Raw genomic sequence first — 16,165 nt, forward strand, 5'->3', positions numbered from 1 at the left:
TTGACACCGTTGCTGCTTATATGACACAAAACATGCGTTACCCCCAGCGGAACACATCATTATTTTTCTCTCTTCCTTAAGCAGACCTTCTACACAGAAACATATTTACTTGTGCACTGAAGAGAGAAGACAGTCTTTCATGCTTAGTATTCAGAGGGGCAAATTATCTTCCTACTTTTCCAGCAGGATATAGAGAAGAGCACAGAAACTCCAGTTACCACTGTGCTTTAACCCCAACTCTGGCATTCTTGGGAGGGTAGACGGTGAGATCAAGACACTGCAAGTATGATGCTGCTTCAGAGAATGACAGCATTGTTTGGTGGGTTATTACAGAGGCTTGAGAAAAGCATTTCATCATCCTGTGGGCCTTGCTTTTCCTAGCTCTGAAATGAAGCTAACCATGTACCCTCACCACCTTTCCCCCGGGACGGGGAGCCTGACTTGCTAACCCTCAAAGAGGATGAAAACTAAAGGAAAGAATGAATTTCAGCAGCTTTTCCCCTATGTGTTTAAGAAAGCAAGTGAACTTCTTCAGAAGAACCAACGCAAACAGAGTTGCAGAGGATGGCCTGGCTTTGGCACTTGGCAAGTTTAACGAAGACGAAGCCACTCTGAGAGTGTGCCTTATTGGATTTCAGTGTGATCCCTTTGTTCCAGGAAAAGCCAAATGCTAGAATATGAACCCACAGCTATCTGATAAGGTCTAGACTACCCTCTCCCGTCCCCAAACACAACTGTCTTCCTTTCAAACTCAATTCTGATCCACAGAAGACTGATTATTGAAAACCTTCTGTAATTTGTGCATGAAAATTGCTCCTCTTTGACAACAATCTTGGAATTTTCTTTTGTTTCTCAGCAAGTAACTAACAGTTTTCAACTTTTAAAAGACAGGTTTCTAATTGTATATTAGGTTCTGTAAAACCTCTCTACTCCACTCTCAATTGCTCCCTGCAATTACTCCACTCTCAATTGCTGTAACTCCTTGACTGATTTCCATCTTTTTTGACTCAGCTAAACATTTTGAGAGTTCAGACAATGATTCTATCAAAGAGCCTGTGGCAAAGGGAACGGGTTTTCTTTTGCAGCATTGAGATGCCAGGGTGGAACATATCTGCTTATTGCCCCTCATGCATGCTTTCAGAAACTGCTGAGGAAAAGCAAATATTCCTTAGCCTCAGAGTAAATTGTTTCTCTTGAGAATACAACATAAGAATTTCCTAAATCTCACACGAATGTTGCAACACTGACCACCAACCTCCTTCAAGAGTGTAACCAAACAACTGTGGTTTCTACATTAAAGATGGGATCTAACATATTTCATGTATGACATGAAAGCTAGACTACCTTCACCACAAAGTCACGGAAAACGCTGACAACCAAAATTTATGACCCCCCCCCTCAGCATAGCTAATGCACAGCAGCAACATCAGCCCCTCTCACAAGGGCCCCCTTTTCCTGGAGTGAGAATCTTGAAGAAGGATCAGATATTTGACATCCACCTTAGAAAGTGAAATTTTGTTTGGCCTGATACCCATGTGCCCTTGTGTATGGTCTCTTTTTATGGTTGTGGGATATTTATATAACACAGACACACCAGTTTGACATGCTGATGAAGGGAAGCTTAATACAGGGATAATGTAAAATATATATAATACTTAGGGGATAAAGCCAATAAAGGGGCACAATCTAAAAATCTATAAACAGAACCATGTGATCATCTTGGTTGTTAAAATTATCATGCAAAGATAAAAATCATGATTCAAGAACATGTCGGCACTTAGAAAATCATGAGATTAGCCTTCACCTTGCTTTTATCTGCATTTTAATTTTATTGGCACTTAAGTGGGAAGAAGGGCAAGATGTCAGCATTCGTCAATGCAGAGCAGAAACAGCACTGAATACTGACTTTCAGAACTCTCAGAAATTGTGCTGAAACAGGAGGAAAAGGGTTCATTTCTAGAGCTTGTTCACTCACATTTAGTGAACTCTTCTCCTCACACATTTGTAAAGTTCATTTTACCTTATATACTGTTTCCTGTCCTTATCTCTTATTTAATTTTCTGGTACTTTTTAGAATGGGTTCCAGCACAATTTATCTCAGTTTTTTCAGCTCTGTGTATGAGAAAGCCTAAGTGTATTCCCCCTCACCTTTCTAAGAATGGGAGAGGGCCAAGCTGACTAATGCTGGTCAACTGCCAGAAAGAAAAACCATCGTAAAGCGAGGGCTCTAAGACACCACAGCCGATCATTACTGAGCTCTCACAGGTAAGGCGGATAGTTTCACTTGGGTGCCTATTAAGAGAAACAAGAACACAGAAGAGGCCTGCAGTAGGTGAGAGGTTGAATAGAAATGAAGAGTACATCATGAGAAACGCTGAACTGGAAGAAACACAAGCTGGAATCAAGATTGCCGGGAGAAACATCAATAACCTCAGATGTGCAGATGACACCACCCTTATGGCAGAAAGTGAAGAGGAACTAAGAAGCCTCTTGATGAAAGTGAAAGAGGAGAGTGAAAAAGTTGGCTTAAAGCTCAACATTCAGAAAATGAAGATCACGGCATCCGGTCCCATCACTTCATGGGAAATAGATGGGGAAACAGTGGAAACAGTGTCAGACTTTATTTTTTTGGGCTCCAAAATCACTGCAGATGGTGACTGCAGCCATGAAATTAAAAGACGCTTACTCCTTGGAAGAAAAGTTATGACCAACCTAGATAGCATATTCAAAAGCAGAGACATTACTTTGCCAACTAAGGTCCCTCTAGTCAAGGCTATGGTTTTTCCTGTGGTCATGTATGGATGTGAGAGTTGGACTGTGAAGAAGGCTGAGTGCCGAAGAATTGATGCTTTTGAACTGTGGTGTTGGAGAAGACTCTTGAGAGTCCCTTGGACTGCAAGGAGATCCAACCAGTCTATTCTAAAGGAGATCAGCCCTGGGATTTCTTTGGAAGGAATGATGCTAAAGCTGAAACTCCAGTACTCTGGCCACCTCATGCAAAGAGGTGACTCATTGGAAAAGACTCTGATGCTGGGAGGGATTGGAGGCAGGAGGAGAAGGGGACGACAGAGGATGAGATGGCTGGATAGCATCACTGACTTGATGGACGTGAATCTGGGTGAACTCTGGGAGTTGGTGATGGACAGGGAGGCCTGGCATGCTGCGATTCATGGGGTCGCAAAGAGTCGGACACGACTGGAGGGACTGAACTGAACTGAACTGAGGTCTCTTTCCCAACTGCTCGGGGAGTTTTCTGGGCACACAGAGATGAGTCCCTACTCTCCACTTGCCCCCTGTTTACCACATCCTCCAGACCCTGAGGAGAGACGTACGTCTCTTAGGTACCTGTAATAATTGGTTTAATTTAGTTGTACTGCTAAGAAGGGTCCCATTGTTCCCAGCACCCATGGAGTCTTTAGGAGCAGAGTAACAGGGGAGAGGCAAACAGATGGAAATAGTGTCAGACCTCGTGAGGCAGGTGGGTCACTTCTGGATGATTCCCTGATTCTTGAGGAACACTGTTCCCAGGGGCTATTCCTGGAGTTTTTCACTCCAGCTCTCCTTAGACTCGAACTGCTCCTGGATGCACAGTCTTCATGGGGTTGGGGGAAGGCAGTCAAAAGAATGGCTAATCATTCATTATGCTAAGTCAAATCAGCCAGTCATAAAAGGAAAAGTTCTGTACGATTCTGCTTGCATGAGGTACCTAGAGTAGTCAAAGTCACAGAGACAGGAAGTAGGATGGTAACTGCCAGGGTGAAAGAAGGAGAGAATGGGGGAGATGGTTTAATGAGTACAGAGTCTACCCTCGGAGAATACGAAAAAGTTCTGGAGAAGGCCGGTGTTGATGGTTGCATAGCAGTGTGAATATTCTTGATAATAATAAAAAAAAGAATGGATGGTCAAAGAGAGGCTTGAGGCCAGTCAGAGTTGCTTACCTTTTCTGTGCATTCTCCAAGTAACTTTCTTCCATTTTATGTTCCTTTTTGGCTGTGAAAGAGAATTAATCATGAATTAGAACAGCATTTTCTTCCATCATATCCTTTGTGTAATCTGACTTCTATTACATTCAGTTATAATCAAAATAAGCCCAAATTCAGGGGTTGGCAGCCCCTGCCACATGTCCTGGTGATTGTACTCAATTCTCTATGTCCACTATCACTGCTTTCTTGTTAACAGCTATAGCTAATGGTGACCATAAATATAATGCATTTTTCTCTCTGGAATACTTTTGAAAGGGGTGATATTGTTAATTATGCTGAACAAAGGCTTAAAAGTGGAATGATCTTGGCCAGATTAGAACATGCAGTCATCCACGCTATAGCTGGCCCCTTTGTGACCCTTTGGCAAGTGCTCAGCAACCCCACTCCCTCAAAACAACAACATAAACTCAGTACCATTTGTAGCAGTTCTGTTCAAATTCAAAGGAATTCACTGGAATCATTGCATACGTTTTCTCTATACCCATGGTCTAAGGATGCCTATGGTCTCTTTTCTTAGAATAATGTGTTAAATGCATTGGAAAAAAATACTATTACTAAAGAAATAAATGATAGCGAGATAGAATTCTGAATTTACAGATTAAGAACTTTTGGGAAGGTCATATACATATTCCTATATTTAAAATGGACAACCAACAAAAAACTGTTGTATAGCACACGGAACTCCACTCAGTGTTATGCGCCAGCCTGGATGGAGGGGGTTTGCGGGAGAATGGATATATGTATATGTATATGTATGGCTGAGTCCCTTCACTGTTCACCTGAATCTATCACATTGTTAATTGGCTATACCCCAATACAAAATGTTCTTGGTGTTATAAAATAAAATTTAAAAAATAAAATGATTAGCCAACAAAAACCTATTGTATTTATATATAAAAGAACCCATGTTCTGAAGGACCACAGGGAAACTGGGAGGTTTCACTTTGGAGTGGTTCTTTTGTATATTTTCTCTTTAATCAGAAGATAATACTGTCATGTATGATAATACAACTCTTAACACTTTAAATACATCTAGAAAAATCATCAAGACAATCTCTGTGAGCCTTAAGATTTCTTTCATTTAGATATGCCATACTCTTGGATTGGAAGAATTAATATTGTTAAATGGCCATACTACCCAAAGCAATCTACACATTTAACATGGTCCCTATCAAATCTCCCATGACATTTTTCACAGAGCTAGAATAAATAATCTTAAAATTTATATGGAACTTTAAAAGGCCCAGAATTGCCAAAGTAATCCTGAGGAAAAAGAACAAAGCAGGAGGCATAATGCTCCCAGACTTCAGTCACTACTACAAAGCTATGGCAATCAAAACAGCATGGTACTGGCACAAAAGCAGACATATCAATGGAACAGAATAGAGTGGCTGAAATAAACACATATACCTATGGTCAATTAGTCTGTGACAAAGGGGGCAAGAGTATACAATGGACAGGAAGTCTCTTAAGCAAGTGGTGTTGGGAAAATTGGACAGCTGCATATATATCAATGACGTTAAAACACACCTTCACACCATGCACAAAAATAAACTCAAAATGGCTTAAAGACTTAAATATATGATACCATAAAAGTCCTAGAAGAGAACACAGGCCAAACATTCTCTGCCATAAACTGTACCAGTGTTTTCTCAGGTCAGCCTCCCAAAGCAATAAACATAAAAGCAAAAAGAAACAAATAGGACCTAATCTAACTGGCAAGCTTTTGCATAGCAAAGGAAACCATAAAGAAAATGAAAACACAACCTATGAAATTAGAGAGAATGTTTGCAGAAGATGTGACCAACAAGAGCTTAATTTCCAAAATATACAAACAGTTCATACAATTCAGCAACACAAAACAAGTAACCTAATTAAAAAAGTGAAGAAGACCTAAACAGACATTTCTACAAATAAAGACACACAGATGGCCAACAGGCACGTGAAAAGATAAAAACTGCAACGAGATCAAAGACCAAAACTACCTGACACTGGTCAGAATGGCCTTCATTAAAAAGTTTAAACATAACAAGTGCTAAAAGGGTGTGGCGGAGACAGCAACAGCGCCCCACTCCAGCACTCTTGCCTGGAGAATCCCAGGGATGGAGGAGCCTGGTAGGCTGCAGACCATGGGGTTGCTGAGGGTTGGACACGGCTGAGCGACTTCACTTTCACTTTTCACTTTCATGCATTGGAGATGGAAATGGCAACCCACTCCAGTGTCCTTGCCTGAAGAATCCCAGGGACAGGGGAGCCTGGTGGGCTGCCATCTATGGGGTCGCACAGAGTCGGACACGACTGAAGTGACTTAGCAGCAGAAGGGTGTGGAGAAAAGGGAACCCCTCTACACTGTTGGTGGAAATATAAGTTGGTGCAGTTTTCCACTATGGAAAACTGTACAGAGGTTCCTCAAAAAACTAAAAACAGAGTTGCCATGTGATCTAGCAATCCCACTCATGGGCATGCATCCTCACAAAACTATAATTCAGAAAGATACATGCATCTCTATGTTCATAGCAGCACTATTCACAGTAGCCAGGGCATGGAAACAACTTAAATGTCCATTCACAGATGAATGCATAAAGCAGATGTGGTATATATATACAATGGAATACTACTCAGCCTTAAAAAGGAATGAAATAATGCCATCTTCAGCAACATGGATGATCTAGAGATTATCCTACTAAGTGAAGTAACTCAGAGAAAGACAAACATCATATGGTATCACTTATATGTGGAATCTAAAATATGACACAAATGAACTTGTCTATGAAACAGAAACAGATTCACTGGCACAGACAACAGACATGTGGTTGCCAAGGCGGAGCTGGGGATGAGGAGGGTGGAGGGTGAGTTTGGGGTTCAGTTCAGTTGCTCAGTCGTGTCTGACTCTTTGCAACCGCATGCTGCAGCACGCCAGGCTTCCCTGTCCATCACCAACTTCCAGAGCTTGCTCAAACTCATGTCCGTTGAGTCTGTGATGCCATACAACCATCTCATCCTCTGTCATCCCCTTCTCCTCCTGCCTTCAATCTTTCCCAGCATCAGGGTCTTTTCCAATGAGTCAGTTCTTCGCATCAGGAGGCCAAAGGATTGGAGTTTCAGCTTCAGCATTAGTACTCCCAATGAATATTTAGGACTGATTTCCTTTAGGATGGACTGGTTTGATCTCCTTGCAGTCCAAGGGACTCTTCAAGAGTCTTCTCCAACACCACAGTTCAAAAGCAGCAACTCTTTTGCACTCAGCTTTCTTTATAGCCCCACTCTCACATGCATACATGATTACTGGAAAAACCATAGTTTTGACTAGATAGACCTTTGTTGGTAAACTAATGTCTCTGCTTTTTAATATGCTGTCTAGGTTGGTCATAGCTTTTCTTCCAAGGAGCAAGGGTCTTTTAATTTCATGGCTGCAGTCACCATCCGCAGTGATTTTGGAAGCCCCAGAAATAAAGTCTGTCACTGTTTCCATTGTTTCTCCATCTATTTGCCATGAAGTGATGGGACCGGATGCCATGATCTTAGTTTTCTGAATGTTGGGTTTTAAGCCAACTTTCTCACTCTCCTCTTTCACTTTCATCAAGAGGCTCTTTAGTTCTTCTTCGCTTTCTGCCATAATGGTGGTGTCATCTGTGTATCTGAGGTTATTGATTGTTTCTCCCGGCAATCTTGATTGGGGTTAGCAGATGCAAACTAGTATATATACGACAGAATGAATAAACAACAAGATTCTACTATGTAGCCTCAGGAACTATATTCAATATCCTGTGATAATATAATGGAAAAGAATTAAAAAAAAGAATGTATACGTATGTATACCTGGATCACTATGATGTAGAGCAGAAACGAACACAACATTGTAAATCAACTATACCTCAACTTGAAAAAGAATCTTTTCATTTAATGCTTATGATGTTAAAATGAATGAGAAAAGAAAATCAATCATAACAAGCTATGTTGTGATACCTTATGAAAGGTATTAAGGATTTTAAAAGCTAGGATATTTAAAAGGATATTAAAAGATTGTAATAGCTAAGATATTTCAAAGGATATTAAATAGCTAAGCTATTTAATAAGCCTAGCTCTGTCATTTACTACCTGTGTGACTGGACAAGTCCCTCATGATGCATTGTGTAGTTATGGCCTGATCTGTACTATGAGCAGAGCCACAGAGGCTATCATCACACAGACATGATAAAGATTAAATGAGATAATACATGTAAAGCCCTTAGCACCTAAGGTATGCTTGATAAATGACAGGACAGGTATTACTGGCATCTCATCATTATTCACTTAGTCAATGTAAATTTATTAATTTATTTCCCTGACCAAAACAGCATGCCATCTCTCCTGACAAAGCCTCTGAAGCTTTTACAATGGCCCAGAGGTACTGCCAGCCTGCCCCCTGGCTCCCCTGTGATGTCATCTCCTCCTTCTCACACTCGTTCCTTTCCAGCCTAGCTGGCAGGATCGCTGAAGGAGCACACCGAGTGTGTGGGCTGGGGACCACTGCACCTGCCTTTCCTCCTCCCTGGAGGACACTGCCCGCAGCCCCTGTGTGACTGGCTCCCTCTCTGCATTAGGTCTCAGCTCAAATATCACCTTCTCTGATCTTGCCACATTAAAGATTATCCTTTGCCATGCACGCCCCGCCTCTTTCCCTTAGAGCCTCTATCTACCCAACAGACTATCCATTTACTCATTTATCACACAGCATTGAATGTAAGCTTCAGGAGAGCAGCCCCTTCATCTGGCCTTAAACATGGAAAGGTGTCCACATGTTAAATAATTTACTTTAGCTAAAAATGTATATGCTTGACAATAATTGCTTAAATAGACAGATACTAAGTTTCCTGAACATGAGACTTTATATTCAGAGTATGAACAGAGGCTAAAGAAGAATGTCAGGCTAAAACTGTATACTAGTAGCTCTGAGTTCAGCAAATTTCAACAAAATTTTTTATATTAAAATGATTTAGATAGCTACATCATTTTAGGTAAAGTCACACTCATTGCCATTTTTTTGTGCTATGATTTCTCAAGTTCTTCAAGCAGGAATCTCTGTGAATTAGTTGAGTTCTTAGACAATCAGACACAGAGAAGTGGCTTGCATCTCTCCTAGGCTACCAAGTTCCCCCAAATATGAAATTGACTAGTGGTTTGTTCTTATCCAGTGATTATTGATTATGTACATGACCAAATAAGGGGGAAAATTCCTTTGAGGCCTGAGTGATCTTCCTGGAGCTTATGGGTGCTGTTCTCTGTCACTAGGTGTTTCTAACTGGCTACTTCCACTCTGTGCTAAGCAGACTGTGGTCAACCCCATTGCTGCATATAAACTGAGTCATGAGAAATATCCTTTCCAAACTGAATTAAGCATGAGGTGAAGACTGTGCAAGAGCTCTATGAATATAGTTATTTGGGGGGGAAAAACAGTATGCAAATGTAAAAAGAGGTATTGCTAAGTGGCAAAGCACACTGCAGAACCTCTGAGGGTTTGGGGGATGAGAGCCTGCAGGAAAAGTAGAAGAACCTAGAGATCTCAAGCTTTCCTAAGTCAAGGGCCTCTGTTCAGACAGAAAAGGCAGCCATTTCCCTGGTGTGACCCTGAAGCTCCACCAGCCTAAAGCATTTCTCCTGCCACAATGTGTGAAATTTCCAACCATGTCATGATACACTTTAAGTCCTCAATGTTCTGAGTAAAACAAAAGGAAAATTACCCAGAAGGAAAATGTTTAAAGACAGGAGTCACAAACTCAACTTCCAACATCACCAACAAATAAGGTAATTGTAGGCCAGGTGTAAGAATCATACTCTTCCAAATTCTATCTCTAGCTTCTCAATACTAGAACTGACAGTCTCAGTGCAAGAAAGTCTGCAGAGAGTGGGAGAGCAATGGGAAGGCCAGGCCCCTTCAAGGCACTGGCCACTGCTATTCCATCCTCTTCCACCTTTTCCAGAGAAGCTAGGATTTTTAAACATATGTTCCCAAATTAAAAAAACATTTTTTCCGACGGTCTGTAGGACAAAGAGCACGTTCCTGTTGGCCGTACCTGGCTCTGCAAGCTCTGGTAGCTACAGACGTCATGACATAGACGAGTCTGTCCTTTCATTCCATTTGCCAGACTCTGTTTGAGGTGCACGGCACCCCTCAGTGAAGAAAGCAGACAAATATCCTATAGAACTTTCATTCTGGGCAAGACAGACAATTGCACCTGAGAGGGTAAGAAGCAATGTAAGTAAGTTTTGATGAGAGTTGGCAAAAAAAAAAAAAAAAAAGAAAAAAGAAAAAAAAAAAACTTCCAGAGCATGGATTGTTCCCTATAGTAGGAGACTTTCTACCCGGGTTACTCAATTAGGGGTGCCTAGGCAGCCACAGCATGCCACAGAGGTACCCCACACAAAAAGGGAGAGACAAAGTTTAAATTGAAGATGGCACATCTTAGACAGAAACTGTCCTTATCCTACAAATAAGACGAGTAGTGGTCCTGAATCCAGGTGTGGAATTTCCTGAGTTTTCTATCGTACAATTCCACGGATAGAGCATAAGTATGCTTCTTTTTCAGTTTAATTTGGTAACAGCTATGGGAGAGGGTGTTTCCCTGGTGGCTCAGTGGTAAAGAATCCACCTGCCAATTCAGGAGATGCAGGTCTGATCCCTGGGTCAGGAGGATCCACTGTAGGAAACGGCAACCCACTCCAGTACTCTAGCCTGGAAAATCCCATGGACAAAGGAGCCTTGTGGGCTACAGTTCATGGAGTCGCAAAGAGTCAGACATGACTGAGCATACATGCATGCATGTAGCTAAGAGGAAGGTGGGTAGGCTTCCAGAAGAGTAAGTTTGGAGACACTGTCAGATAGGTAGAGAAATAACAGGCATCCCCGACCCTCCTTTTTTCTCTTCTCTTCGCTTTTGCAAAAAGTTGTCTCATTGTCTCAACACATTAATTTTTTTTCAAATCAAGGGACTAAAACAACTGCTTAGAATGATAACAGTCTCACAAGAAAAACAAACCAGAGTACTGAAAATGAGACATTTTGCTTAACATCAATTCTGTCTTCCAAAGTTCCTTATCAAGACCAGGTATATACTGTGATGATGGTAATTTAATGGAGGGGCCAGGAGAGAGTCTAGTGGTTTTTGCTTGGTGACTTGCCTACAGCATCCTATAATTTCTTTATCACAGATAGAACTGTATTGCTTTTCTTATGTTTTAATTTTCTCCCTTAAAGAATGATATTTATTTCTTATGTAACTCTATGTCCCAGAGAGAAAGCAACACAGCTTCTCTGGAAGTTTTTTATTTAAGAGATAATTTTGTGGATTTTATTTAGTGCAGCCTTTACTGAATAAAGGCCATTTGTGTTTGTGTAAATATTTAATGCCTTGGCATTTTGTTTCCTGGTTCATTGGATGGCCATTGTTTCATTAGTTTTCATAAAGTCGCCCCACGATAACGATTCTGAAATTCATAAGTGCTGTGGTCGACCAACTGAAGCAGAAATGATCTTTTCTATTCACTGGTTGCGGGCCCAAGGAATGCAAATCAGAACTCAAGCTACTTAAAGGCCAAGTTTCAAGCCCAGCTCTGCCATGTAATGTCATGGACAAGATGCACATATCCTGTATTCCAGATTCCTCCTCTAGAAATAATGACCTACCTCCTGCCTCCCACACAGTTATGAGGGCTACATGAAAAGAGCACAGTTCTTGGTTGAATCAGAATCATTGCAGTCAGATCTTCAATGACTTAGTGCCAAGCAGAGGCTGCTGGGAATCCAAGCTTCCAGCTGGATGGCTGCTTTGACCAAGTTAAATACAGGTGTGGTAGAATGGAGAGCACTTGGGCTTGGTGTTAGGTGGACTTGGCTTGAATTTCTGCTCTGCCACTTATGAATGGAGAGACCCTGGGGAAGTCACCTGACTGCACTTAACCTTGCTCATAAAATTAGAATGATAAGATCTTGCAAGGTGGTTGCGAGTATTGGACACACTGAACGTGAGAGATGAACACAGTGACTAACACACGCCAGGCACCCATGGATGGCTGCCATTTATTACTAATTGGCTAGAAGCAAATGCTAGTAGTCACCACTCCAGCTCTTTGACACTGGGATGAACAGTACACAGTTTCAAGCAAAATGTTTTTTTGCTTGAGAATGTTAACAACCATTCTCAGTAGATGTTAATTTTCCTTGACGTCATTTTCACATCAGATCAGGTGTGCTCAGGTGCTTAGTCACGTCCAACTCTTTGCAGCCCCATGGACTACAGCCCACCAGGCTCCTCTGTCCATGGAATTTTCCAGACGAGAATACTGGAGTGAGTGGGAAGTGGGGTGCCATGTCCTACTCCAGGGGATCCTCTAGACCCAGAGTTCAAACCCACATTCAGGTATCCTCTGCTCAAACCTGTTTTCCCACTTTACTCACAAAGCTGATGCTGCCATTTTTTGTTGTTGATGATCTCCTTTGCTGTGCAAAAGCTGTAAAGTTTAATGAGGTCCTATTTTTAGATTTTGCTTTTATTTCCTTTGCTTTGGGAGATAGATTTTAAAAAATGCTGTGATTTACATTAAAAAGAGTTCTACCTAGGAGTTTTATGGTTTCTGGTCTTACATTTAGGTCTTTAATCCATTTTAAGATTATTTTTTAATATGGTGAGAGAAAATGTACTAATTTCATTCTTTTATATATAGCTATTAGAAAGAGAAGTTAAGGAAATAATTCTACTTTACAATCACATCTAAAATAATAAAATATCCAGGAATAAACCTACACAAAGGTGTAAAGATATATACTCTGAAAACTGTAAGACATGATGAAAGAAATTGAAGAAGACACAAACAGATGGGGAAAGATATACCATGTTCTTGGACTGAAAGAATATTGTTAAAATGAACATATTATTCAAGGTAATCTACAGATTTAATGCAATCCCTATCAAAATATGAAGGGTATTTTCCACAGCACTAGAACAAATAATTTTAAAATTTGTATGGAAATAAAAAAGGCCCCAAACAGCCAAAATAATCTTGAGAAGGAAGAACAGAGCTGAAGGAATCATGCTTTCTGACTTCAGACAATACTACAAAGCTACAGGAATCAAAATAGTATGATCAGGCACATACTGATCTCTGAGTCTACAAAGATCAATGGAACTGGATTGAGAGCCCAGAAATAAACTCATGCACTTATGGTCATTAATCTATGACAAAGAAGGCAAGAACATACAATGGAGAAAAGATAGACTCTTCAATTAGTAGTGCTGGGAAAACTGTTTCCTCTGATTTGAACGCCTCCTTTTCCTGCCTTTCTCCCTCCCAAACACACCCACTATAAGTATCTTTTTCTCTCTTCAAAAACCAAGCTTTAAAATGACCTTGACTGTGAAGCCCTCCAAGTGGGCCTCTCCTCCATGGAGTGGTGAACGCTCTTTCTGTGGAGCTCTAACAGCACTGTGTTCACATATGTGGGTCACGGTACGGGGGTCCTTGGTTGGCAGTCTGCTTACTATCTCAGACTCCGTGCTTCTTCAGGACCGTGACCTAAGCTATTTCACAGTGTTTCTCTCAACTACCTAGGAGGTACTCCACTTATCTGAGAGCAAGGAACCCATGCGAACAGAATACACTCCCTGCTCACTGTCTCTCCACTGCAGGACCACATCCCATTCCCTGGCACAGCAATTTCAAATTTTCCATTTTCTTTTTGCAGCAAAAGAGAAGAGTGCAATAGAATCAAAGGGTAAGAGAGGACTATTTTTCATCCTGTTAAATCCTGTTTTAGACTGATCCGTTATTGAGATTGATACATCACAGGCACAAAAAACATTAACTCTGAGTTTTATTTATATTGGACTGAATTTTTTGAATACAGTAATTACAAAAAATGTAAAGGTTTTATAAAGAAAATGACCCTTCCAAAAATTGACTGAGAACATTCATCATCTAGATAACTGAAATATCCGAAGTTTTATCCTCAAGAGGGTTGCATTCATGTACTAAAAGTGGCAGAAGGAGGAGGGCACTCTTCAAAGAAAGTGGGAGTTTTATGCCAAACATAATTAAGTCATATTTATGGATGCCCATCTGGGAGGTAGTAAATTGTGAAACGAGGGGAAGGGACAGAGGTTGGAATATCTTCCTTGGTATTCTTTACACAGTCTATTACACTTTAATATACCATGGTTTATGGACCCGACATGGTTGGTATAAACCAACAGGACACACAGTAAAGAAGCTGTTTTTATTACCGCTCTACAAATAGAGGAGCTGGGGATGCTAATAAGGAAACAAAGGGACCGCACTCCACTTCATGTGGTATCCATCTGATGTGAGCACAGCAGTCATTTTTCATTTCTTAGAAAATCAGCCCATCATGTACTTTCTAGGAGAAAAGAATGCTTTCACCCACAGAGACAACAACAGCACATTGACACTGGAAAAGAGGGATAGCTTCTTAACATTTATGAGAGAGGGGGAAAATATAAATATATAGAATCACTGAGTTATGGAGAGGTCTCAGCCTTACATTTTTTCTTTTGGCGTGCTTGCCCACAGAGGATGATATCCTCCTATTCGGTCTTCCTATTTTATCAGTTTTCTTGGCTGTGATTAAACTAAAAGAAGAATCATTTTGGGGCTGTCACAATTTACATTTGCAAAGGTCCTGCTGGTTGGTAAAGTTGAAGTGCCTAAGATATCATTTAGAAGATTTTCTGTGTAATCTGGTATGAGCTGTGCAAAGGCATGGTATGAAGGTTCTCGATAGATGGGTGTAATTTGATTTCTAGGTATAATTTGATATCTAAGGCTAAAGCTGACTAGGAAATTCAGGCTTGTGATGAAAGTACCAAGTAAAAGACACTGGAAAAGAAGGCATTGAAGAGGTCTGGAGAGTCATAAAATCAAAGAGACCCAGATAAAAAGAGTGTGAAAAATCATCTAGTCTAACCCTCAGGCTTATGTTTGAGCTGGGATCCTCTTGTGTTCAATTAGACTTGCCAGATCTCATCTTCTTCATCATTTTGATCTGCCATTTTCAGTTGCCTTTACAACTAAATCTGAATATCTTTATGGGGGACAAAGGAAAGCAAAATAGGGCTTTCATGTCACTCCTCAGGTACCTGGGGCTTTTCTCAACCAAGGTTCTTCACTTGAACTGCAGAACGTGGAAAGTGATTTGGGAAGCTATTTTCTCAGTCTCTCCCCACCCCTCATGTCTTGTGCACAACAGTAAAATGTGGTGGCAATAGGGATATGCAAATTCATTACACACAATGGTGCCCTTTTAGGTCAATAGGGCTTAACTGTCTCATCAATGGTTGGAAAAGAGATAGTCTTGATGAAATCAAGATTACAGATGACTCATGATTTTAAGTCATTTACATCTTAATATTTCTAAACCCAGGCAATATAATATTCAAATACCTCATAAAATATCATACTGGAGTAAGAATTTGAATTAGAAAAATCTCCCTTGTTATATAAGAATTATACTACTATTTTACATTCTATGATGACTCTAATAATTATTTGTATTGGTGATGAGTACAGTTTAACAGACCACAATGTAAATCTAAGTGTTCATCAGATTATGTATCTGTTTTTTTTCTCTAGTAACTATTGCAATAGTAAACGTTTTATCCATTTACAATTCTAGGAATTAGGTTATGAGTATCACCGAGATCTAAATGAAATAAATTTATCCACAATTCATGAGTCAACTCACTGTGAAAGCTTTATGATACTTTTTTTTTTTTCAATATATATCCATCTTAGATGAGATTTTGCCCCAACAGGTAAGTCTTTCACCACTCACAATACTGACACAATACTCAACTTTAGACTTTAGAAGGAATTCTGCTTATTATTTTTAAAGGCAACCACTTAATTAGCTGCTAATATTCTACTATCTTTTTTCCTCCACTTCTCTGTAGTTTAGTGAAGTCCCTAAAGACTGCACACTATCTGTACACAGCAATTTTTCTGTTTCAGTGTGTTACAGATGCAATTACTTGAGAAAGTTGATAAGGCAGTATTACCTACAACCTAGATATAACCTACTCCAACAATTTAATTTTACAGAAGTGAGAAAATGGATACCTGAGTTGACAAAGTTACTTTCCTGGGTCATGCTGATAGTGGCAGAATCCAAGTCTCTCGATTCATAATCCAAT

At 40.4% G+C, this 16,165-nt stretch overlaps 1 protein-coding gene across 2 annotated transcripts in view; it reads right to left on the reverse strand.

The window, feature by feature from the left end:
- Positions 1-16,165, reverse strand: part of FMN1 (formin 1) — a 434,454-nt gene that overhangs the window by 30,452 nt on the left and 387,837 nt on the right. For both annotated transcript variants that reach the window (XM_068965008.1, XM_068965009.1), the window contains one exon: positions 3,939-3,990. In XM_068965008.1, the coding sequence (XP_068821109.1) occupies positions 3,939-3,990 (52 nt within the window). The remainder of the gene's footprint in view (positions 1-3,938; positions 3,991-16,165) is intronic.

This window comes from Capricornis sumatraensis, chromosome 2, assembly GCF_032405125.1.
Source record: "Capricornis sumatraensis isolate serow.1 chromosome 2, serow.2, whole genome shotgun sequence".
NCBI lineage: Eukaryota > Metazoa > Chordata > Mammalia > Artiodactyla > Bovidae > Capricornis > Capricornis sumatraensis.